The sequence below is a fragment of the Thunnus thynnus genome, chromosome 22 (genome assembly GCF_963924715.1).
Source record: "Thunnus thynnus chromosome 22, fThuThy2.1, whole genome shotgun sequence".
Classification (NCBI taxonomy): domain Eukaryota; kingdom Metazoa; phylum Chordata; class Actinopteri; order Scombriformes; family Scombridae; genus Thunnus; species Thunnus thynnus.
This window is the reverse complement of record NC_089538.1, coordinates 13,859,743-13,885,443: the sequence shown is the minus strand read 5'-3', so window position 1 is coordinate 13,885,443 and position 25,701 is coordinate 13,859,743. Positions and strand designations below refer to the sequence as shown.

At 42.2% G+C, this 25,701-nt stretch overlaps 2 protein-coding genes across 2 annotated transcripts in view; one reads left to right on the top strand and one right to left on the bottom strand.

Annotated features, from left to right (window-relative positions):
* The window catches only part of LOC137174363 (uncharacterized), a 121,985-nt gene extending 98,252 nt beyond the window's left edge, over nucleotides 1–23,733 (bottom strand). The window contains exon 1 of the mRNA XM_067579596.1: nucleotides 23,418–23,733. The gene's annotated coding sequence lies outside the window, so the exon portion shown is untranslated. The remainder of the gene's footprint in view (nucleotides 1–23,417) is intronic.
* The window catches only part of LOC137174360 (NACHT and WD repeat domain-containing protein 2), a 45,089-nt gene continuing 20,196 nt past the window's right edge, over nucleotides 809–25,701 (top strand). Inside the window, exons 1-4 of the mRNA XM_067579593.1 lie at nucleotides 809–991; nucleotides 1,975–2,146; nucleotides 12,151–12,239; nucleotides 21,989–22,105. Of these exons, the coding sequence (XP_067435694.1) occupies nucleotides 977–991; nucleotides 1,975–2,146; nucleotides 12,151–12,239; nucleotides 21,989–22,105 (393 nt within the window). The 5' untranslated portion in view covers nucleotides 809–976. The remainder of the gene's footprint in view (nucleotides 992–1,974; nucleotides 2,147–12,150; nucleotides 12,240–21,988; nucleotides 22,106–25,701) is intronic.

The window sequence follows — 25,701 nt, the reverse complement described above, 5'->3', positions numbered from 1 at the left end:
ATGCACTTAAACTTCCAGCGCGAATAACCAGAGGCTGCAGAGCAGAGGTACATTTATCGATAAAGCAATTCATTCAAACCCCTCCTCCTCTTCCTCTTCCTCCTCCTCCTCCTCCTGCTGCTGCTGACCCCCCCCCCCCCCCCCCCCCATCCTTACAGGTAACGCGTTACACGTTACTTATACATTAAAAAGACAGTTTCTCTACTTCGGGAGCAGAAGGATGCTTATTTTATCATTAAAGTTGAATAATCGCATAGGCAAGTGGAAATGAAGAAACAGAATAGGAATAACTTTTAAGTGGATAATTCAACTTGACTACGTTTTACTGGGTGAAAGGTGAAAGACTCGTTACTTTGTTGGTCTGATGACACCACACCGCTGCTGCTGACTTCGCGGTCCAGCGCGATTTTAATAGGGGACTGGGTGAGCACCAGTCTTGTCTACCGGAGAGGAGAGAGAGAGAGAGAGAGAGAGAAAGAGCATCCACATCTCCACTGTCTCCTCCGTCAAACCAGACAGTCACAATCAGAGCAGAGCCGGAACTTAATTTCACCTTCAACGTAAAAGCGTAACTTCTGGAGCACATAGCAAGGTGAGTAACCGGTAAAAAGATGCGTTTAATGATACAGAGGTGAATGTTTTTGTGTGTTTATGACGGGGAATATTTTTGCTGATGATACTTTACTTTTACTTCCGAGCTTTTCGCATGCGTAAAAACGCTCCTTTATTTTAACTTATTTTGAAAAGACTTTCCGGTAGTCTCGCTTTTATTGTAGTTGGCTTCACACTCCACTCTCCATCTCTCAGAGCTCGGTCAGCTCGCAGAGACAACAGGATGCCAAGGGGAGCACTCCGACAAGCGGCGTCCGTCTTACCGTCTCCCGGCGTCGTCTCTCGGCCACAGCAGCGACTCTGATGGGCGTTTTTACTTTCCCTTTACCGTCCACGACGCTTGGATATTTTCGGAAGCCACGAAATGAAGCGAATGAATGTGAGCAACAAGAAAAAGTGTCCTTGTTGTTGTGCCTGTCTCCAGCATCACTAGTAGTCCAAGTCCTCTCTGGTGTGGATGCGGTGCCTCGGTGATTGTAGTTGTCTGTTTTCAGAGGATTTTGTGTAGAGTTCAGTAGTGGACTACCCAACTTTTCCCCCCCGCTGTTTTTGTTGTCTTTTTCGAGGTTTTCCGTCTTTGAAACAAAGATTTCAGGATAGACCAACTCCGGAAAACCAGCGACTTGACCATCTGCTCCCGGCGGAATAACCATTCTTAGCGGTTATTCGCCTTTACAAGCATCTTCTCTGGGGTGGGAATACGACTGATGCTTGCCTTGCTCGTCTATTCCAGTTTTGTATCGTCTCGTTCTGTTTGTCTTGTTTGTCCCCACAGTGGCATGAAAATTCATGAATGCGTCCAAGGACATGTATACAAATTACGCATGCACCATGACGGTAGTAGGCTGTGCGTAATCTCCTATTATTACATCCCCACTACATGAATGCAATAACAATAACACCTTCAATCTCATTCCTGTGTTTGGACAAGGTTTGGCAGATTCATCCTAACTTGACTGATGTGTATGTGTGTGTGTGCGCGTGTGTGTGTATGTAGCATTGGGCGTTATGAGTATGGCAAGGTTGCCTATTGTCACGCTTAAACCAGGAATAAAATACAAAACTACATCTATTTTATATCATTTTAATTCAAAGCTAATTTCAAAGTGATATCTTAAGAAAAATAACCAGAGGAGCATTGTTATTAGCAAATGGAAAAGCTATTTAGATGCCTTTGCCACAATTAACGCCCCATGTGTGTGGATGGATCAGGGCAATCTGCGCGCAAACATGCACGTCTGTCCATGTGCCTGCGTGTGAGCCCCTGGCCGCGCTAACATACATGCCCCTTCTCTCTCTCTCTCTCTCTTTGTGTGTGTGTGTGTGTGTGTGGTGTGTGTGTGTGTTTATGTGTGTGTACAGCCACGCTGGAAGTCGCCCCCCATGTGGCCGTCGGGAGTGGGGAGCAGGCAGCCCTGCCCGCGGGAATCAGCGCTGCGCAGGGCGGCCATCAGCGGCAACATCCTCGCCCTGCCGCCGCACCATGTCCCCACCGGCCGCAGCGTCCGGGTCTACATCTGTGCCAACCCAGACGGTAAGCATGACCCCCCCCATCCCCCCTCCCAAACACACACACACACACACACACACACATCAAGCCTGCACCCTCTCAAATGACACATGACATGGCTTTATTGCTGTGACTCCTTACAGACTTTCAGGAGGTTTGTGTTAGATTTGCAGTGAAAATGAATGTCTAATGGTGCATATAAGAATCTAATTGAATTCTTAAAAAAATGGTGTTAAGTGAAATTCACCTACAAGTTCTGTTAAAATCATTTCAAGCATATTGAAGTACAAGGTTAATGCATCTGTGTGATGTGATATTTTATTTTTAATTCTCTCTAAGCTTGTGATCTTTTGCAGTGTAAACTGAGTGTCAAGTCTATTTTGGAAGATAGCAGGACTCTCAAATTAAGGTGTAGTCTGTTCTCAAGGCATTAAGCTGTTAAGGATCCCTTTAACCTGGTGGACCTTAAATTAGGTTACATCAGGCCACATGACAACTTGACAAAAAACAAATCGGTGCAAGATCCATCCCGATAACACAACAAAACAACAGATTGCTTTCGACACAGAGTGCATGGTGTGAGCAGAGTGCAAGACAGTTGGGTCGTGAGGGAGACACCCAGTTGCAGCTCTGTATTTGAATATGCCCTCTGGGCAAGGGGGTAAAAATAGGCATGGTAAAACTGGAGTAAACAAGGCAAGGGAAGTAGAGTAGGCTATGAGATAGAAAGAGAGAGAGAGAGAGAGGGAGACAGAGACGGAGGGCATGCCAGGATTAAAAAAAGGGAGGTTGCTTTTGTCGATACATCACTGTCATTTCTTTGCCCTCACTGAGCAAATTGCTATGGATCAAATAAAAAGAAAAAAAGAAAAAAAAAAAAAAATGAACCGACCTAAGATTATTGCACTGTTATGGCCCGCACCAGACGGTGAAAAAGACAAAAAGTCTGGCATTGTTTAGCCACCTGTGGCTGCCTCAGTCATTCAAACCATCCCGTCACAGCACGAATTTAACGCTCCAATCTACACGTGGATGGAAAAACGACGAGGGGAGGGGGGGGGGGGGTTATTCCAAGTAGTTCTTTTCACACCGTCGGCACAAACGGAAAGACAGACACGCATCTCAGCCTGAGCTGTGAAAAGAGCTTATTATGAACTGCTGTTTCCAGTGAAGCGAGATGCTGGTATCCAGCGTCACATCTGAATAATGAAGCCATACAGGTGCACTCTGTCGCACTTCAAACGGTGCACAGCTAAATTTTCACTTTCGTTTTTGGCATTTGTTTTGATCTGAGTTTTGGAGTTTTCTCTCTTTCACTCCAGTTGCATTTGTATAGCTTTCAAATAAATTCAGATTGTTCTCATATATTTTCATATCTTTTCTTGCCTATGTGACAAATCCACCCTGCTGGTACTACAGCATATACAAATAAAACAAAACAATACAGTTATTTATAAATGTGACCCAGGTCTGCCCTCAGTCGTGCTGCAGCACCTGTTTCTCCACGTTCACCAGAGGGAGCTATCCATGCACTTTTTTAAACGGCATTCGCCTCACTGTATAACATGGTCAGATCAGACAGGCAATCAATAACAGTCAAATTCATTAAATCACATGTGGACAGTGTTTCACTAAGATAACTTCTCTTGGCTTCAGCAGCACCATACTGCAATTTTCCCTTATATATATTTGTGGTTATAGGACACCATAAGCATCATTACACTGTATACTAGTGTTGCTTGTGATCCAAAAGCTGGCTTGTGTCTCCAACTCAGTGCTTGGAAATTGAATGAATAACTCTCAAACTCTTTCCCAACATTCACTGTTCAGGTTCCACTGAGCACATATTCACCAATTTCTGTCAAATCTAAAAAAAAGCAATGAATGAAGCAGAATGAGTTGCTGCAGGCCACACAAGATCACCAATGCTTTGACAAACTCCCCTACCCGGATAACAATTCAATAAATACATGTTGCGAATAACAGTGTAATGTCACCATTCGTGACACTGCGCACTTGAAGGGTGAATAATGCTATCTCTAGTGATAATCACACCACCATAACAGTATAACTGCACTTTTTTTTTTTTTTATTGTGTCTGTGCGACTGAGGGAACTCTCTGCTTTGATCTACAGCAAAGTAGAGTTTTATATGCTCTCTGGTTATAGTGCTGGCTCTGCTGAATATACTGACCCTAATGCCCTTAATCAAAAGCCACAGACAACTGCGCCACAGTCCCCGCTGCGCCGCCGTGTTTGTTTGTGTCGTCAATATAAGGGGCATGACACACAATTTCAACAATAATTCAAAAGTGCATTTCTTCTCTGAGATGGGTTTGATAGAAGAGAGTGGATTGAGATGTCAGCTCGGCATGCGGATACTGCAATAGAGGACTCACTCCACAATTCAGTGATATAGAGTGTATTAAGGTATTCTAAAGTGTTTGCCAAAATGTAAGCCAAACAACTAATTTGAGTGGATTTACATCCTCCTTCCATGATGTTAATGAATCACTCAAGTTCTTGGCTTAGGTGGATGAATCTGTGTGTGTGTGTGTGTGTGTGTGTGTGTGTGTGTGTGTGTGTGTGTGTGGCCGCAGCTGATCAATTAAAAACCCAGCTATCTGTTCTTGCCAGTAGCCTGACGGCGGCAACAAACCAGAGAAAAGCCTAACATGATTTATTTTTGTGTATTTGTGCGCATTATGCAGCCTGTCTCATCTGTCAATATGGGAGTGCGCGTGTGTACGTGTGAGTTCATGGAGATCCGTATAAGCATATCAAGACAACTCCATTACCTTGTTTTAGTCACCTCGGGGGCTCTGGCGTCGGTTGTGTGTTACAGGCAGCTATTTGTATGCAAGCTATCGCTTAAGCTGTTTAAAGTTGATAAAGGCGGGAAGCCTTAGGGATGTGATGCATAAAATCATCTACCCTTCCAACGCACCACCGTCAAAGCTATAGCTTGTGACCACAAGAGACCACTAATCACATCACACTTCACCACACACTTATTCCCATTGTTCTTATTTATTCTGTTGATGTTTTTTCCCCAGTTTGTGTTGTAGGTTTTCAGCTCAGATTTCCATTGTTTCGATGGACTCTTTCCTCAGAAATCTCTCTTTTGTCATCCACTTTTTTGAGTCTGGTGAAAGAGAACAAAGGAGAGAGTGGGAGGACAGAGGGAGAGATGACAGGTGGAGAGACTGAAGGGTGGTTTTTGTTTAATGAATTGGCTCTCGGGGGCCCGGGGAGTGCCAGATTTTTGGACGAGCCCGTCCTCATTCTGCGGTATGTGAAGTTTATGACGCGTGCTAGTGAGCTTATTTCTCCCCTCTTGTGTTGTCCTCTTCCTCCTTGTCTCCGCTCTTCTCCTGGAGGGAACGAGGAAGCCTTCTCTGACTAGTTTGACAGCAGCTTTTAGTGACCTCTCGTTCTCTCTGTCTGTCTCTCTCTCTCCGAGTTTTCCAGAGTGCTGTGGAGCAATTCTGCACCCGCAGGACGTCGTTCTGACAAATTCAGCAGTTGCCCTTGCACGCTCGTCCAACTCCCTGGGTGTTCAAACTGTTTGATGGAACAAAAATGCAAAACTATTTCACCAAGGAACGATGGCGATGATAGCAAGCAGCCCACTAGATACACCTGAGTGAATACACATACTGATTAGCCACTTGTGACCAACATACAGTAATTAACCTCTAGAAAACAAGTGTGGTTTGCAAATGGATTAACTAATGGGAATTTTATTTTATTAGCACATCATGAGCCCTGCTGAGACAGAGTTCGGGTGCTTAATACTGATAATTGAGATTGAGAATGAACACTTACACACCAGTAATGTTTCATTCAATTTATTCTTCAAAGATATATTAATTTCAGGAGCTTCTCAATGTCGATATAATGTGAAGTAAAGATTCAAATCTTTCCAAACACCAGATTTCTCTTTAGTTTTGGGTGTTAAGTTGTCACTCCATCACTTGTGTTATATTTGTACATCTGTGTATCCATTTTGCTTCCAGTAATGCAGGGATTTATGGACTTACTGGGAGAAGTTTATTTTTTCCAAACTATAATCCATTTTCAGATCACACTTAATTGTAAAAACTTGAGTAACTCCACTGAAGCCATTCAAATAAATTTTCTAAAACTAAGTAGCTATTTGACTTCAACAATTATATTAATATTTAACACGTCTCTCACACTGAAATTCTTCTTGAAATTTAACACTAATTCTCTTCATTTTCTAGATCTTCTATGTCATGGACACTGACAGAAATGAAATATTGCGTACGGAGATGTATCATCTTAAAAGTGACAGTTTCCATGATTAAAAACTAGAGTGACTAAATAAAATGAAATGATATGGCTATGAGGTTCCTAGTGGGGCTTTATGAAATAGATGCTATAAACAGTGTAACTGAGAAAGTAAATGAGATTGATGGACTAAATATCTCTCCTAAAACTGCATATGATTACATATAAAAAGGAGCCTCAACGCCTTCCAAACCTGCTTATGTTATGAAAATAAGCAAAAACACCTTACCTCCTCATCCATGAACAAGAAGCCTTATAATAACTCATGTAACTGCCTGACCAAACTAATGATGAAACTGGTCTGACCGTGGTGAGAGATTTGAATATAAACCCTTGTAAAGTACAAGATAACAAGCACACAGCGTCAATTGGTTACCTATTATATAGAGCAGAGCAGCTTCCTTGTTCTTGAAAATAAGTCATCATGGCTTATGGTAATTGAGATTTCAAATGCACAGCGAGTTTGTAAATGTAAATATGCCACTAGTGGCTTTTGAGGCAACAGCTGCCAGCACAGATGTTACACAATGAACTTACAGTACATTTTTACGTTGTGTACACCAACACCGGTTGTGTGTGCAGCCGCCGTTATGGTTATTCAATCAAACGCAAATTAGGTAGAGAGACAGGGAATTCCCCTATTACTTCCATCCAGTCCCATATGAACATCTTTTACGGTACGTTGCAGTTTTCCTGCAGTGCTTAACTTCCAGTATGGGTGGTGGCACAATAACCTCCAGAGGCGTCTGACGTGGATTTCTTTCTCTCAGATTCAGTGGTATTCAAATAACCTGTAGGTCTCCATGTGCTCAGGAAATGTAGGAACATCTGGCCTTTATGGATGGCTGATTTACACAGCCGCAATTTGCCTTCAGCATCTTCCAGGTCATTCAATATTGATTTGCTCACTGACTGCGCGTTTGCATCATCGCAGGTCCAGATCTGCACATTAGAGGGTTTGTGAAGGACACTGAATTACATGAACTTAGGTTTTGAGTACAAGCCCTGTGTATCCTCAGTGAGAAACGTTTAGGTTCGATTTTGGTCTTGTGTGGTCTGTTCTGATGCAATGCGGCGATACATGACAAGAGAAGTGACAGAGGGGGTAACTCTGAAGCTGAGGAGCTACATTTGAACTAGGGGTGCAATTCAATTGATCTGTTGATTATTTTTGCAAATAATCAGTTAATCTTTTAGATTTTAAAATGCTGGAAAATCCAAGATGATGTCGGCAGTCTGTAACCCAAAGATATTCCATTTACAATATATAAAACTGAGAAAAATGACAAATCTTTATATTTGAGAAGAACTATAGATCTCTTTTTACTTGATAAATGACTGAAATGATGAATTCACTGGCGATAAACCAACCAACCAATCAGTTAATCTACAAATCATTTAATCACTTATTTTAACTAATAACATCCTGACTTATAAATTATGTCTTTCTTTATGGATTGTAGTTACAAGTGGCATCTATACATGATATTCTTTTGTATCTTTGTTTTAGATTTAAAATGATAAGAGCTATGTGATGCATGTCCCTTCCTTTAAAAGTCAGTTCACCCAAATTGCAGGGGTCACAAGCCCCCCCAAACCTGAAAGAAACATTGATCTGAATGACAAACAATTTCTAAAGAAGTGGACAAATTATCTTTATTTTGGTGGAGTTTAATGCGACTGCTTCCTGACTCACCTGCAAGGAGAAAGCTGCACAGGTTTTGAGATATCGGACTCAAAAATATCTGCTTCCACACAAAATCAGTGGTGACTAGAATTTTATTTGTGCTGCTCAAAACATCGATACATTCTTAGTGTGTAGTGTGCTTTATCCAGTGTAATAGCAATATCAGAACCCATAGGACTATCTGTCTGACGACAATTTAGCCTCTGGGGGCAACGGCCAATATTTCAGGGGTTCCGGTGTAGCCAGGGGATATGCGGATAACAGATATCTGGGCCAAGACTTCCTCTCATGTGCACCAGTCATTGTTTGAAATATCAGCTAATCTCTATAAACATATATATATGTAAAAGCTAATAAAAAGCCAAATCATCATCAGATGATAGCTGATGGGTTCTGAGATTGCATTTCAGCCAATGCGTTCCGTCTATTTTTGCTTTCCATATGGATTGTTTACCTGCATGCGACCAAAGCCTGCACAAACGTGGTCGGTCAATACTACTCGGACTACAAACGGAAACCAGCGTTTCTGGTACCAAAATCCTGTTGCCTACATATCTTGCATTCATGTGCAGATATCTGTCTATAGAGATTAGCGTAACAGAGACACTGTTTCTAAAATTGCTGCTTAAAAACGCTGTCAGCACCACAAAAGAAATTCCATTCACCTCCATTGTATTGGTTGGATCTCCAAGGTGGATATCTCAAAACATGATGAACCAACCCTTTTAGCACCTCAGATACCTCACACATACACACCATAGCATCCATTTCAATATGGATGACCACTGTGTCACAGTGTTGTTCTATTTGCTAAGACACTTGTCTTGTGGACTCTCTCTCTCTGTTTTAATCAGAGATCTCTAAGTAGTTGTGCATACCAAGTGGCTCTGGAGTGTCAGTTGGTGTAGCTTGATGAGAGCAGAGTGATTGCTTTGTCAGAGCCTTGTTGATGAGACTCTGAGAGGGCAGCTGCAGAATGACCGCTGTCTAGAGGAATGAAGGACCAGCTGAAGCAATGTCAGTATAACTAACTTAATAGTGCAGTAATGGTTTAGCTTTTTGGCTTGTTAGCCATTGATACTACAGTAGAGCTGAGACAACTAGTCGATATCCGAGTCATTTATCAAGCAAAAATACCAAACAATCCCTAGTTGCAGCTTTTCAAATGTGAGGATTTGCTGCTTTAGTGTGTTTTATATTGTGGTAAATTGAATATCTTGGACAAAAAGCAATATGAAGACGTCATCTTGGAATCTGGCAACTTCTGATGGGCATTTTTCACTATTTTCACCTATTAAAGATAAAGCAGTTAATGGGAAGAAGAGCCAGGAACATTTAGCTATATTTCTCTGTTCAATTGTCTGCCCATAAGTTCCCTAAAGGTCAAGGAGAGGAGCAGAGAAAAGAAAAGGAAGTAAGGGGAGAAGGAAAAAATAGAGAGCTGACAGGACATATCTCAAAAGGAAAGATAGATTGGTCGGCACTATTGAAATAAACAGATTAGAAAATTGGAAGGAGGGACACACACACAGAGAAACAGGGCGAATGTAACATCCAGTCTTTGTTCCTTTGCATGTGGGTGTGTACACAACAGAAACACATACGTCAGGCTGCCATAACTCATCATCATCCCACAAAAAAAGAGAGAGAATGAAAAAATAAAGAGAGAGAGAGAGAGAGAGAGAGAGAGAGAGAGAGAGGCGTCTTGCCGTTATCAGCACAATACAAACAACAACACAGTTTAGTCTGTCAGGTCACATCGAGACACAGTACAGCACGATGCATATTTGGATTCCTTTCTACCTTGCAACACTTCCCAAAACAAGTTTAATCTAAATTCCATAAAAGCTGCTATTTTTGCAGATAATATGCCACCTGTGTCACTGAAAGATATCCTACATTTATTGTACTGTAATATATCACTGATGGAACGAGATGAGAGCTCCACTGATGCAGCAACTGCCATTTATTTCATTTGCATACTATTATAGCCGTTCGGTTTTGATATGACATTTTGCTCCGGTAGCTGTGGGCGGATACATGTACGGTCACGGCCCAAAGCCTTACTAAATATAGATGAGGGAAAGATACGTCAGACTAAATTTGCGGGCTCCTCTACTCACGCCGCGTATGACACGGTTAGCGGCTGAGGGGCTGTTCACGCGCCGTCCGTCCACCGTGTGTGTGCTTTGTGCGCGCATATGTGTGCATGTGCAACCCAGCTACTTTGGTCACACGGTCCTCTCTGTTGGGCATGTTCTGTTTTTAACAATCCATCCACACCCTTCAGAGAAAGCGAGGGGAGAAAGAGACTGGGTCTGTCCAAATAAATTACAGTAACCATTTGGAAGACAGTGAAAAAGAGAGGAGAGGAAGAAAGAAAGTGGGACACAACAACAAGCCATGGGCATTCACTCTCTGACACTCCGACTGTCCAATATGATCACTGCCTTTGTAATGCTGCATAATCCCACATTCTTCAACAGTGTGTGTCAGTACTGGCTCTTCTAGATAAATGAGTGTGAAAAGGGGGGGCTTATTTAAAAATTAGACACATGTACAGTACCAGTCAAAAGTTTGTACACACCTTCACATTCCCTTGAATGAGAAAATGTGTCTAAACTTTTGACTGGTACTGTACATTGATCTGGTGCTGACATTATTACTGGCATGAATAATATTAGAGGTGAAATGATTAGTCGATCAACAGAAAATTGATTTCAGACCATAGACAGTACATAAACATGGATGTAGTGAGGTGTAATGTCACCCACTAGTTGGCATTGGAGCCAGTTTGAAGCCCAGAGTTGCTCCTTATGTTCACCACCACGCTACCTCGGACTGAAGCTAATGCTAGCTCACCGGGAACACTTGGGCTAATGCTAGCTACTTTAGCTAAATTGTGCAAACAAGGCAGGTATAAGGCGTAATCAAGTAACATTAAACTTGCTGAAATATTGTGACAATAGTCCGCCTCGTTGCGAGTCCAGAAGCTGGGAAGAGCAGCAGGTGGGAGTAAATCACAGCTGTCAATCAACACCCACACAGCAGACATTGAAAGCTACTATAAGTCTTCAAATTTTATTAACAGAGCAATAATTTCCAAAGTGATCACCAGTGAACTTATTAGAGGTGCCTCTGCATTAGCTTCAGCCTCAAGCCGAGATGGCTGACACTTATTTCAGACCCTTTTGATAAAACATTTTTGAAAACATATTTGCAACTCATATGCATTGTTTTTCATGCTTCATTCTTATTTGGTGACGTTTGGTCTCATGACTTTTGTTTACTTTGTCAGTCTTTTGGTTTGTTAGCTTAGGGAAAGTTATTTTTGAATAACTCATCATTCACCTGCTGTCCCAGTTATCCAATCAGTTTTCGTCTCTGTTGAATCAATGTACAAAAAAAGTCAAACTGATATATGTTTTTCCTACCTTGATCTCTGCTGAAGATGTACAAAGGTCAAAACATGGTGTTTTTCTAAAGAAGTGGTTCAATATTTTCAGAAATACATGGCTTTACAGTCATGAGGAAGATAGATGCCACTCTCATGTCTGTGAGTTAAGTTCAGAGTAAGAACCAGGAAGTGATTAGCCTAGCCTTAATAAATACCTACAGCACATAACTCCTCACAAATCTACAAGTTGTTGTTTTCTGGTATAAAGGGCTTCAAAAGGTGTCAGTAGGAGTATTTTTGAATTTTGGAGAGAGCAAGACTATCTGTTTCCCCCTGCTTCATCTTTATGCTAAGCTAGGCTAATCACCCCCAGACTCTAGCTCCATACTCACACATGAGAGTGGTATCAATCTTCTCATCTAACCCTTGGAAAACAGTTAAAAAGGCATATTTCCCAAGAAGTTGAGCTATTTTTTTTTTTTTTTTTTAAATCTCTCCCCTTTATTGAACAAGCCATGTAACTAACAAGGCTCATACCAGAATTTCCACTTTGCTCTTATTCACATGAGGATTAGAAGCTTTTCTTTTTAGAATAGAATACTTTAATACGCACTCTTTCTTTTGTTTCCAGACACGGAGGCGGAGAGGAACGCACTGAAAGAGCACGTCTACCCCAAACTACGAGACTTCTGCAGGGAGAACTATGGGATTGAATTCCAGGTAACTGGCTCACTTCCCTGTTTTTCTCTGCCTTCATGTTTCTTTTGATTTTCCTTCCTGTCTTACCTTCCTCCTGCTCCAGAGACCTGTAACTTTCAGAGCAGTAGTTTGCCAGTACTGACTGTTAAGTGCCTCCAAACCTACATCATGGCTTACAGAGCCTCGAGGGGCCCCCCAGAGTCGCATGCCGAGGTCCCTATCCCTTTAAGCGGACAGAAGGCCAGCAGAGATAAGGCTTCCATCGGTGAAGGCTGAAACAAATCTAGCTGTGGATAAGACAGCATGATGCAAGGGCTTTTCCTTTGTTGTTGTCTGAGAATTGCCACATTCTCCCTGTGGTGTCCAGTGATCAAGATCATTTGCATTGCAAATCAACACCAGTGTACATGGAAAGATTGCTATCAGAGGTTTGTTTGTTTAACAAATCCAGAAGAGCCCTCGAGTCAGGGGGAGATTTCTGCCATAGATTGTTCCTGGAAGGATGTGAGAGGAGGTTTGTTTCTGATGAGGGACTTGTGACCCCTGAATTGTTTCGTAGGATGTATTCAGTGGAGTGTTTGCAGCTAATTCTCATTTCATGCTTAGAATGATCATGAAGAGCTCAAAGCATATGCTAAATGTGTACAAGACTTAATGCAATTCATCTGTGTGCACAACGACCGTCCCGTCCGGTGTTTTATAGGGTTTGGTGTCGTTCAAATTGCGGCAAGTTTTTCTTATTGACTCTTGTCCTTAAAGAATCCTTTTTCTAATTCTTGACATATTATTTGAGTAAGAAAAGAAACTACAATTCATTCCACGCAAAGCCACATTTATTTTCAGCAGACCAAAGCTGCTATTAAGAGGCAAATGTTATGAACTGCATGATTCATTATGTTGTGGTTCTTTCCGGTTTAAAGGAAATCAGAAAAACGATAGAGTCCATCACAAATCAGTACACATGAATTAAAACATGCAAACAGAGTTCAAAATTTAGTACATGCATGTGTTAGAGTAGAAATCTTTCACCGCTCATGATGCTAATGGCAGTCGAAAGTATTGACTTTTTGGTTAAATTTGTCCTGTCCAGAGGGTTTTTTATAGGAGTGACTGATTGAAGGACTTTGAATGAGTTATGAAGGAAGTGTGAAGGGTCCTGCGTGATGAGTTATTTTATGTCAAAGAAAGGTCAAATAAAGAAAAAATATTCTCTGTCAAGTTGAATTCTCTCTGTATGACTCCAGTTTATTCTCCAGTTGGACTTGAGGGGTAATGTGCCATTACTGGGGGGAATAAAAACACTACAGTATTGTACCATGCAGCAGAAAATGCTGTGTCATTTAGATTGCCACACTTGCATTACAGGATTCTTCCACTATGATTACACCGAATCACTTCTGTCTTTTGTGAGGCTTAGCCACACCTGTAAATGTTAGCCTCTGCCCATCATAGTGAAGTGATTACAATTGTCAAACCTCAGTCATCATGTTAGTCATTTCCTTTTGCGAATCTACGTCGCCATGTTTTCATAAAGAGACAAAAGACATCCACGGTATTGCTGCGAAGCGATACACATGCCCACCAAAGGCATTCACAACAATTTTAATACCTGATCAACTGTGTGTCTTGCACCTACAGCCAGTAACTTTGCATTAATTAACATATAATACAGGCATCACTTACTACATAAAGTCAAAGGGTCAAAACTGCATTGACCAGACAATAAGATAGCAAACATCTCTAGAAGACTTGTGTGTGATAGGCAAGCGTGACATAATGCAAGAAGATCCAGGCAGAGATGTTTTGGCTCCTGAACCTGTGGCCACGTGTCTGTCTGGTGATTCAGCTCGCTGTGACGAAGCGTGAGCTGAAATGATTATGCAGAAGGCCTGGGAGTTAATACTATGACTCACTTACTCTGCTCTCCCTCCCCCTCATCCTCCTCCTGTATCCAAACCCCCCCCCCCCCCCCTCCATTCCTCATCCCATCCTCACCCACGCCATGGCACCTTGGCTAAAAACCACAGTTTACTGGGGCTTGATGATAATTTGCACCAGGACATGTGAGTTTATATTATGTGTGAAATCGAATACGATTTTAGCATCAACGTATGGTATCTTGTAGCACGAGTCAGTTCCTTTTTCTAGCCGCATTCATTTTTCGCTTTGATTTGTAATGTATGTGCGATCACCCCCCCCCCCCCCCTCCCCCCCTCCTCACCTCCTCTTCCCCCTTCACTAACACGCTCTGTCTCTCACACACATCCGCTGGCACACACTGACACACATATGCCAAGCTGATGAAACTCAATTCTCCCCGGTCCCTCATCACTTGACTCAGTTTCCTTTCAGAACGCTCCCTTAAGAGGATGGAGAGGGATTGCAGGAGATGGAGAGAGGGATAGAGGGAGGAAGAGGGCGCGGAAATCCAGCCCAGGGGGCTGAGGGCCGCGTCCTCATTCAGTCAACGCACAGCAGCAGCAGTGGGGGGGTGGTGGGGGGGGATCAGGCACCGTGATCCCCTTTTACCATTTCTCCCCTCTTTCTCTCTTTGATCACTCATATATGCTCACCTTTTTTTTTTTTTTTTTTTTAAATACAAATTGCACAAAACAGACACACATGCGGAGCGGAAACAGAGGAGTGACGCCAGAGACACACACAGGATCAGGGTCAGATGAGGCTTCAGCCCGTCTGTTAACACACTAGATTTCTGTTGGTGTGTGTGTGTGTGAGGTTTGAAGCAAAACATCCAGTCCTGGACCATTTGGCGTCATTGATTAGACACTGATAAGGAGATTTTATGCTTCTGAGTTGAGTTTTTGGCCACTCAAATAGACTTATCCGCCATCTGATTATGTGTTGGGGCTCTCTAGCAATGAGAGGAGATTAGTCTGAAATTAGTTCTGAAGAAAATGTAGTAGAGCTCTTCACGGGTCCACTTTATTCAGTCTAATCCAGGCTGTACTGCCACCAATCTTGGGACTGTGTGTCAATATGTCTAATAGCCAAATGGATGCGAGCGTACTGTCTGTCAGCTTTGAACACATCTTGCGTCATCACAGGAGAAAAGAAAAGAAAGCAGGAGAGTGTGAAATGTGAAGTTGAAGGGAAGATGACATGTGTTGCCACTGCTTTCAACCCGCTTCTTTTTTGATCTATCAGGGTCTGTTTGGGTCGAGTCTAATTATCCTCCGGTCTATGCAAAGGAGGTCTGATTGTCCTGAGGATTAGGTGTGGGTTGTTTTTTTTTTTCTGAAAATCTAATTATTTATGTTGGGTTCAACATTGTATTCCACAAGTCCATCTTAAATTGGGTCCGGGCCTGTGAAAACCTCTGTTGTGTAGTAATTAAGCCCTAATCACGTTTACTTTTCAGAATTTGATAGTTTATGATTAAAAACCGATTTCTTGCATTTTAATCAGATGAAATACACAATTTAATGAAAAATCTTAAAGCGTAATTCTCTTCTTTACAGCCAGGAAACATAACTATGCAGAGGGTATGGTTTGCAAGTGGGAACACTGCACAGTTCAGTAAGCTGGTTTCTGGTGATTCACTGGTGATAAGACATCCAAGCATCTATCACAGCTGGGATAAATATTGCTGAAAAGGTTTCTAGATCTATAGATTACATATTACATTTGTTTGAAAGGCATCTCGATGATCAGGTAGCAGCTTCTTCAGGGTTTGCTGGACGTATTTCTTGTGAAAAACTGTACATTCATTAGATATACACTGTTATTGTGTTAGTGAGATGCCGCTGCAGTAATAGCAGCTGTTTTTTTCCCCACCTACAACTGGGATTAGTTTACAGATTGCCTCCTCAGGCCAGTTTTTTTTTTATCATGGTGCACATGCTAGAAAGTTGATTTCTTGTCCAATACTGCTCTAAAATCCTTGTTCCTGTAATTTTAACTCAACTTGAATTTCTTAGACTCATAAATCATTGTGTTACAGTACAATCACTTCCTCCCACATCCAGAAGTTAAACTGAATCTCGGGGCTACAGGAAGCAGCTCCGTTAATAATGTGGTAGGACCTCGCTTTGGTTGCTAAACTCACTGACCGTCTCTCTCTCTCACACACACACACACACACACAGAGTGCAATTATAATAAAAGTTTCCTGGCCACAGAGTCTGTCCAACGGCTGTCACTCAGACATCCTCCAGAACTCTCGATACAAGCGGCAAAACGGGAGACGAGATGAGGGACATTTCACGAAGATTAAAAAAAAAAGCCTATTCACGTAGTCTATTATGCTTGCATTTTTTAAAGGACGGGAAATATGGCTGTCAATTTGGCTTTGTCGAAAAAAAAAAAAAAGCCTGCTCTTAGAATATGTCACCCACTTAAAAATGTAAAAGCTAATAATTTTTTTAGCTGTGCTTGCCAGCGACTTTTTGTAGAAGTCAGTTCCTCTCACAAGCTGTTAAGTAACTTCTACTTTGCGACACAAATGAAACATATGAAAGAAAAATGGAACAAAAAGTATTTCTGCTTTCCCCGTTTTAATGATAGAAAGTCTCACGTCTGACTAGATTTCTGCTACGTCTTCTTCTTTTTTTAAATGAAAAACTTCAAAAAGGAGGAACAAGTCAAAGCATGAACCCTGTTTATTCGCTGCTCTTCCATCTGTTTACCTGGCCGCCATCATTATTTTATTCGTCTGTCATTCTTTTCTCAGTCTGTTTCTTTCACTCTTTGGCAGCGGGCCACCATCTCCATTCACCGCCCTGCTCTGAAACTGTTGTTTTCTCTGTTGAGTCTCTACAGAAACATATCAACATGCCAGCTGCCGCCACAGGAATGATGCAGACAATCAACAAAGATAATCAAAAATCAAATATGAAATAAATCTGAGCCTGCAGTTGCATCTGTATTTGTATAAACCATGGGAGAAGTATTGATTCTGTAAAGAGGATGTCTTATTACCTCCGGCGTGACTGTTATATTTCCACCACTTTCAGTTTATCTCCTGTCAGCAGGATATCTTAGAAAATAAGAACATATTTCTCTGAAAATTGATGGACAGATAGACCTGGAAGAAACATGACTAGGGGTTGGTTGAAATCACAAGGAAATGTGTTTTCATAGATAGTTATAAAACTGACAGAGACCTCATTATAAAGTGTGAGAGGACGTTTACAAGATTAAAAATAAATCAAAAATATAAGAGATATTAATGCATTTTAGTGCAATTAAATTGCGAGTGAGCTCATCGGCTAATGAAGAGCAATGTCGTGTGTCCAAATGATAAACTGCACACAATGTCCAATTAAAGAAATTAATGGATTTACAGCAAGTGGTTCACCAAGTGCTACCAATATATATATACACCATTAGAGTTAATGTGTATGTTGTCAGGTTTATGCAGTCTCTAAAACACAGATTGATCTGAAAATGCAAACACATTTTTTTGCTGATTTTTCCAGGCAGCTGAGAGATGAGAATATGCAGAAGAAGCTGCGTGGACACTTCGACTTCACTTACAATATTTCATTTATCAATTTATGAACACTAGCAGGTATCCTGACTGTGCGATCGGGGTATAAAACTGAATTTCTCACAGGCATTTCTTTCACTTATTGTACATTCTCTGAACACCCCTGTAGAGGGTTGTGCTGGCAGTCGAATCTCAACAAAGTTTCAGAAATATCTGCAAATTTACACCCAAAAAAAGCACCAAAATTATTCTTCATCTCTGGAGGTGTGCACCAGCTGGCCAGCTGAAATTGCTGCTTTGTTTACCGCCCATCAACATTCCTGCATCGGTCAACACAGTTGTGATTAGATTCTCCTTGCGGGTTTACTTATCGGTTCCAAGTCATGTCTGCTCCCATTTAGCTCTTATGCGCCTCCATCTGGCATCTACGCCATTAAACCAACAAACATCAGCTCACATTCAAAACGCTGATCCCAAAGCCTTTTGAAAAAAAAAACCACACCAGCCAGTCATACAGTCACTATCAAGACCCCTCTACCGTGCAAAATGTATCTCCCTGAGTCGTTTTACTACAGGCCTGCTCTCTCCTCTGCTGGTGCCTCCATCATACTCACAAGCCACGTGATCTCATTACTTCATGTCTTTGACTGGCTCTTAACCTTAACTTGCTATGGTTGAGCTGCAAAGTCTGAAAAACTGTGCCGTAATTACCCCGGTGTGCCAGTGCTTGACAGATATTTCGAAGGCATGTGTGGGGAAATTTCCTCTCAGCGCTCGCTATTGACAACCTGAAATATTAGAGATCTCTTACATAGAAGTCTAAATCTCTACTTAACTTCCCACCATGTGATCCGACTGTGGAAATCTCATATTTGGCCACAGGTTCGGTGCTAAAACCTGCACTTTCCTCCGGCAGCGTTCATCAAGCATTCTTAAAGATTTACTGCATGTTCTTAATAAAAAAAAAAAATGCCCCGCAGTTGAGAGCTTAAGATATATTTATGTGAGCACAGAGTCTATTTTTACTGTTGGTTTTTTTTTTTTTTTTGCCTCAGAGTCTTTCTGTTGGTGGGGTTTTTCCGCCTTTTCTTCGCCTGATTTCATGCCCTTTCTTCCTGGGCATCTTGGGCATAATCCCAAAGTCTAATAGTCTAACATTCAATAAATAAAAAAAAGGCTTCTCCTGCACTTGACCTGCCATGTGCAAACACCTTCCAAGGGCGTTAGAAAGCTGCTTAGCAGAAGCTGCTTCGGCTCTTACGTAAGCAAAGGCACCCCCCCCCCCTCTACCATAGTTTAAGGGGAAGAGTGGGGGAGAGAGGGAAAGTAATCAAAAGGAGAGGAACAGCAAAGATAGAGTTGGCATGAAAGAAAAAGAGAGAAGGAGGAGGGTGAAAAGACACAAGGAAACTGAAACACATCCAGCCAAATCCATTCCCACAGGAGTCATCTCTTCATCTAAATATGCTTCTTTTAAGAAAAAAAAAACCTTAACTAATCCCCTGTTTAAACATTTTTCCTCTTAACTTCATGTGTCCTTGCCTATTTTGGATAAACATCCCTCGACTTTCTGTTTGCTCTCCCCTTTTCTCCTTCATCTATCTTCCCATTCCTCCATCCTCCAGTGAAGCGCGGTGGGTGATGGGGCAAATTTAATCAGCATATTCTCCCCACACACACGCACGCAGCGAATAGATATGACTAATGTCTTCATTTAGCTTTTAATTACCGTGTATCCTCCCAATCACCTGCTGAAAGCTAGTAGAAACCCATCGTAATCGGGGGGGGCGCTCATCTCACTTCATTCTCTCCTCCCTCCGGTCGTTGTCAACACAGGTCTCCCACACATGTGGGAAGTTAGAAGTAGATTAGTGACACTGATACACGGTGACTGATGTGCCAAGCAATGAGTTTTCTACAATAGGCCGACATGAGGGATGCTTGTCGTGTATGCACTAGTGAGTGGGAGAGTTTCTTTGCAGAGCCTTCAGTGGTTGAGGATGGCAGAAGGGGCTTGCAACCAATCAGTGTAGTTGTTACATCCATGTTGTTTGCAGTAGCACAGAAACAATTTGTCTGTCATCAGAAAATGTATCACAAGTTATTTGTTAAGCAATGATGTCAAACATTCTCTGATTTTCTATTTTTCTCAGTTCTGTATCATTTTAAATTCAATATTTTCATTTTGACTGTTTTCAGACAAAACAAGCAATTTGATGGTGTCACTCAGGGCTCAGGGGAAATATCAATACAAAAATAATCAGCTAGAGCTGCAACTAATGATTATGTTCATTATTGATTCATCTGTCAGTTGTTTTCTTGATTAATCGATTAGTTGTTTGGTCTATAAAAATGTCCAAAAATGGTGAAAAATGTCAATCACTGTTTCTCAAAACCTAAGGCGACGTCCTCAAATGTCTTGTTTTGTCCCGACTAACAGTCCACAACCCAAATACATTCAGTTTACTGTCATAGAAGACTAAATAAACCAGAAGATATTCACATTTGAGAAGATGGAATCAGAAAAATGACTCAAAACGATTAATCGCATAGTTGGCGATTAATTTTCTGTCTGCTGACTAATCGATTAATCTTTGCAGTTCTATAATCAATAGATTAAATAGAAGTTGCCAACAAGGTCGCTGGGATTCTCCAAAAGGTTGCAACACAAATCTGAGGGGCTGTGACAAGGTCAATGTCTGCTACACATCACTCAGACTTTCTTCTAATCTTTGCTTTTTTTCTCCTATCTGGTTAATTAGAACTCTAATCAATGTATTGTGAATAATCACCAACCTGAAAAGAGGGGTCACAAGTAGACATAGTTTTGTTACGAGTAGTCGCAAGCCAAAAAGGAAGGGAACCTTTAATTAAAGGGGATTAATTGATGATGAAAACAGTTGTTAGTTAGGATATAGGAGGAAATATGCAGCTAGCTGACAGCTGTATCCCTCCACAGCGTCACAGCTGCTCACAGGTGCACAGCAATAATCAAGCAGATGAGCTGAGGTGGAGTTCCAGCCCTCCTGCTGCTCCTTCCAATAATGGCACCGACAAAATCTCTCCCAGACTGTCAAAGTGAAGTCCCCTCACTCTCAGTTTCAGTGCCGTCCGGTCGCGCGGGGCTGCCAGTCACCGCTGCTGTTCCCTGCCACACTGCAGATGTGTCAGTCATCGTGCGGGGCTAAACTCATTTGAGCTAGCTAGTCTGGTGAGCAGCAGAGCATGAAGGAAGACAGCAGCCCTCCCCGCTGAATCACTTTGGCTTCACCTCACCCCCCCCCCCCCCTGCTCCATCCTTTACCTTTTACTCCTCGCTCACCGCCAGCAGAGAGAAAGACTAGCAGAACTGATAAACTAAAAGAGAGGAGAGAGAAGAGGGAAAAATTCTCAATAACACTAATTATTTGGGGACTGAAACCTCAGTCTCCGAGCAGCAAAGGCCATCAGGTATTATGTATCTTATTGTAACCCTGATGTCAGACCCCAGCCAGCAGATTGAAAGCTACCGGAGACCCAGGAAAGCCGGTGGGAGGGCTTGTTGTTCTCTTAGAAGAGCCCGAGCCAGCAGCAGCAGCAGCAGCACCGTTCGGGCCTCACACACACACACACACTCAGGCGTTTCCTCACCCTCCTCTACTTTGGTGGGAGATTCCCACTGTGGTGTGTTTACAGTTGGAATTGTCTGAACTGCCAAAACTTGTGACATATTGGTTGAGGGAGACCCCCACTGTTGTGTGTGAGTATGTGTGTTTATCACTCCTCCCTGCTGGTCTGCAACACTGAGGGTGTTGTAGTGGTTTTCAGCAAAACAGAAGCGTAGTGCTAGTAGTAATGGCATTAGTTCAACTGAGATTTTAGAATTTAAGCCCACTGATCGTCTTTTGAGTTCTTTTGCCTTTGTTGAATTATACTTTGGTCTATTTGTATAACCTCCAAACTTTGGTCTTCCTTGAATTCTCTTCAGTACAGTTCTAATAGGTTCACTATATGCATGAAAACTGACCACCAGATTTCATGCACAGTCCTGTATTTGGTTGTAAAGAAACAAATGAAAATATGTTTGAAGGTTTTGCAATTTGCAGGCTGTTTCGCAGGAGTTCCAGTGCTCCAGCAACCCTGTTCTTTTAAAAGAAAATCTATCATTTGCTTTTATAAGTGGAAGAGGATGGTTGAACTATTTTATTCTGTTCTAAACCAGAAATATTTCAACAAAGGACAACAAGAATGTTTTCCATTTAGAGCTGCACACGTTTAATTTGTCTTTCTGCTCTTACACAAACACAGTAACACCACGTTTTGCTAATGTCCTTGTGTTCAGGTGGTGGATCTGTACTGGGGCGTAGACCCAGAGGAGTGGGACAGTCCAGAGCTGCAGCGACTCAGAATGAAGCTCCTGGAGGAATGTCTAAAGACGTCAGCTGGACCCTGTTTTGTTGTGAGTATTTAATACTGCTTAGACTACAGTTACAGGTTAAAATGTAACACACTCTGTCTCATTATATGGCTCTGATATGACATTAAGACCGGATTGTTGCCAGGTTATATGCTTTTGAAGATCTAACATATATATACAGCTTGATGATGTTAATTTCTGTATTAGAAAGAAAGCAACGGAAGTGAAACAACTTCATAAACGTGTCACTAGATGCTCCGTCATCTCTGCTGTAGTGGGATCAATGATAAAGTGTCTTGGCCAAGCATATGGTGAAGTACTGAAAACCCATGAAAAGCTAAAATTACACTTGTATGAATGAGTTATGTGAAAACCTCTGCAAGGAGGGAGAGAGTGGCATGACGCGTAATTACGGCTGACATTTTAGTGATCTTTTTTAGATAATTTTAGGCTACATCACATAAAAAGGAAGGGGAAAAAAAAAAAAAAAGTCAGGCACGAGGAAGGGAAAAGACGACGGGAAGAGAAATGGATGGTGAATTATTCAAATGGAACAGATCCGTTTCCAGAGGTTGAAATTGAGGTGAGAGATCACAGGGAGAGGTAATGCATTATGGGTAGGACAGGAGCCCTGGTCTCCAGAGAGCATAATCCCCCCCGTATTTCCCTCTGCTCTCCCACCCTGCATGCTTTGCTTCCTTCTGCTTCTCTCTTACACAAGTTGTTGTTTTTTTTTCTCTCTCTCACACACAAACAAGCACACTTCACTGCAAAAATTTTGCATCTTTACATTTCCAGTTTATTTCCAGTGGAGTGGTACTCCCTTTTCACATGTTTCAAGAAAATTCTTCATACACGTGAAACTGCTTCGGAAACACGCGCCGGTTTTAAAAATAAAAAAGACATTTTCTGACTGAACTAGACTAGATTTATTATATGATATTTGGCATTCTGGCTTCTACCTCATCACTCCATTCACGTTCATGACAATAAGCTCAGCGCAGCAGATTTTGAGGAGTGAAGGTCATAAACTCAACCCCCCCAAACACACCATAAAGACCCTGACACCAGTATGGACTCCACTATTTGTGGACCCATTCAATAAAAGACCGTTAGATGCAGTTGAAACCATCAGGAAAAGTTGAATTAAGATTGTTTTGTGAAAATGCTCAAGCAACCAAACAATAACCAAATGAAATCAGCTCCATCACCGTAACAAATTCATTTTCCAGTAAATGCCAGTGGTAATTCTACACATAGACAGCAGCAGCACAGATCTACAGAGAAGCAATAAAACAGCCAGCATCATCAAAGCTCATGTCGGTTAGCATAAGCAGCAAGAACGTGTACTTACCTCGGCTGAGGTGAGGCGGTAACTGTCGCAAGCGGTGACATCGTAGATAGGAAAACCCCATGTCCGATTTAAACTTGAAATGGCATCTCTGACGAACACAGTCAGGAAAGCAGTAGCATCGGGTCCGCAGCCCAAACGTATTTGTTTCCTCCATAAAACCATCCTGAAGTAATCAAAGGGTTAACAGGTGAGCTTCTTTATAAAATGCTACAGCAGCAGCAGCAGCAGCAAAGTTTGCATTTGAGCAGTTTGGTAACAAGGCAAAAGAGGAGGCTGTGCACAAACAGTTTAAATAGCCCGCCCTCTTACAAAGGGTGCGTTTGATATATGTTGCAGTGTGTAGAGGACGTCATGTGAGTGGTTTGACTGCTTGAACTACAATAGTTCATGTGCACATAATATATGAGCTAAATGTAACATATGCAAATTGTTAGGAGGAATATTTCTCCATCCACTCTAGTTTGTGTCCAACCTCTTTCTCTCAAGTGTCCATAATATTACCACAATACAGGAGTATTTGTTACAAATATTGCCTGGGTGTCTTGGCAATGACCTCTGTGTCTCTAACAGTCGGTTGCTGTTAATGTCGGCAGTCTTTGGAGATTTCCCTGCTGATTACTTTTTTTCTCATGCTAAAGTTTTCGATTCACAAGGGAAATTTCATATCATGGCTTCTAAAAGCCTGTTGAGACATCCCATGCGATATTGGTCCGTGCGGCGTGAGCTCAATCAGGCTAAACCGGGCTGAGATGATCAGATCTCAGCTGAAAAGAAGTGACACAGTCTCCCCCTTTTGTGCTGCTGCCTTGGTGTTTGATGCGGTGATGTACATGCTGCACTGATTCCATTCATTCCCATCAGCCTCGCCGCCTTCTGTCCCTGCTGCAATTTCACCATCTTAACCCCGGCTGACCCCGTGCAACACCACACAAACACACTGAGGGAAAGTAGACACACACACACACAAAGACACCTACAACTCTTTTTCTTCCTCTGATCCGCTTTTCTCTTTTTTTTTCCCGCTCTCGCTTGCTTTCAAACCACACAGGCACATACAAACACAGCATCTTGACCCGAGGCATTTTCTCTGTCATGAGATTGAGAATCAGTCAGGGTATAGTCTTAACTCAGATTCTTTACACCCTCCTACACACCCACACGTTCAAGATATAAACACTATAGTGCACATCTTCCCCATCTGGCTGGTTAAATCTTTAATGGCATATTCTAGTAGCCCCGCTCTCTGCGGAGAATGTAGGTTTTTATGCCGAGGACCTCACAGTAGCTCCGCAGGATGAAGTCCCATTCAGACTTGTCAAAGCCAGCTGCTGCGGTCCCTGCAGCCCAGCTCCCCGTCACCACAGAGGCCAGCCAGCCCTGTTTCCAGGACTGGGGAGCTCCTGAGCGACGACGGCGGGCCCTTTGATCAGAGACTTGGATCCTCATTCATGACAGTTCTGGGTTGTCTGGGCCATCTCCGGAGTACCGTTGTTTATTTTTACGGGGTGGTAGACCTAGATATATATGTGAGCACGGGGGGGAAACGTCAGCAGAATTTAGGGTCTCTTTGTTTTTGCACGTAGCGAACGCATTTGTTTGCTCTCTTTATTCTAATTTCTCTTAAAATTTCTTTCTCTTTGTCTCTTTCAAACACAGTTTTTGGCATGCAAACATCTCACAGACATACCGTTACCATCACCTTCACCCGCTCAGTCCACCTCAAACACAGCCGCCCCAGCCAACACACAGCACACACGTGACAGCAAGAGGAGACTTGCTGTCGTGTGTGTCCAGAGCCCGATGCATGGATCAGAAGACAGGTTGGAAATAGAGGAGGCATGATGTGTTTCTATCACAGAGAAAGAGTGAGCTGAAGAGCTTCGGGGAGGGGAGAAAGGGGGAGGATAGAAGCTCGAGGTGGGAATAACAGCTTCCCTAGAAACACTACAGAGGAAACACAGAAAGAGGATTGACATGCGTAGGTTAGACGTGCCGTAAGAGAATCCCTGCAACAACTCCATTCGGCACATACATCTCTCCTCATTCATCTCCCTCTTTTACTCTACGAAAGCATCAAAATAAGCTTTGATATTACATTATTTCCATTATCAAGTTCTTTTGATTTGGTCCACATGTGTGTGACCATCAAGATTATTGTTGACAGACTTGTATTAGCTCATAAGACAGTCAGTCAACTGTGATATAACCAGCTTTTTCATCGGATATGTCATTCTCTCTTTATGAGTGCGAAATCAATCGCAGCAAGTGTCTTTCAGAGGGCACT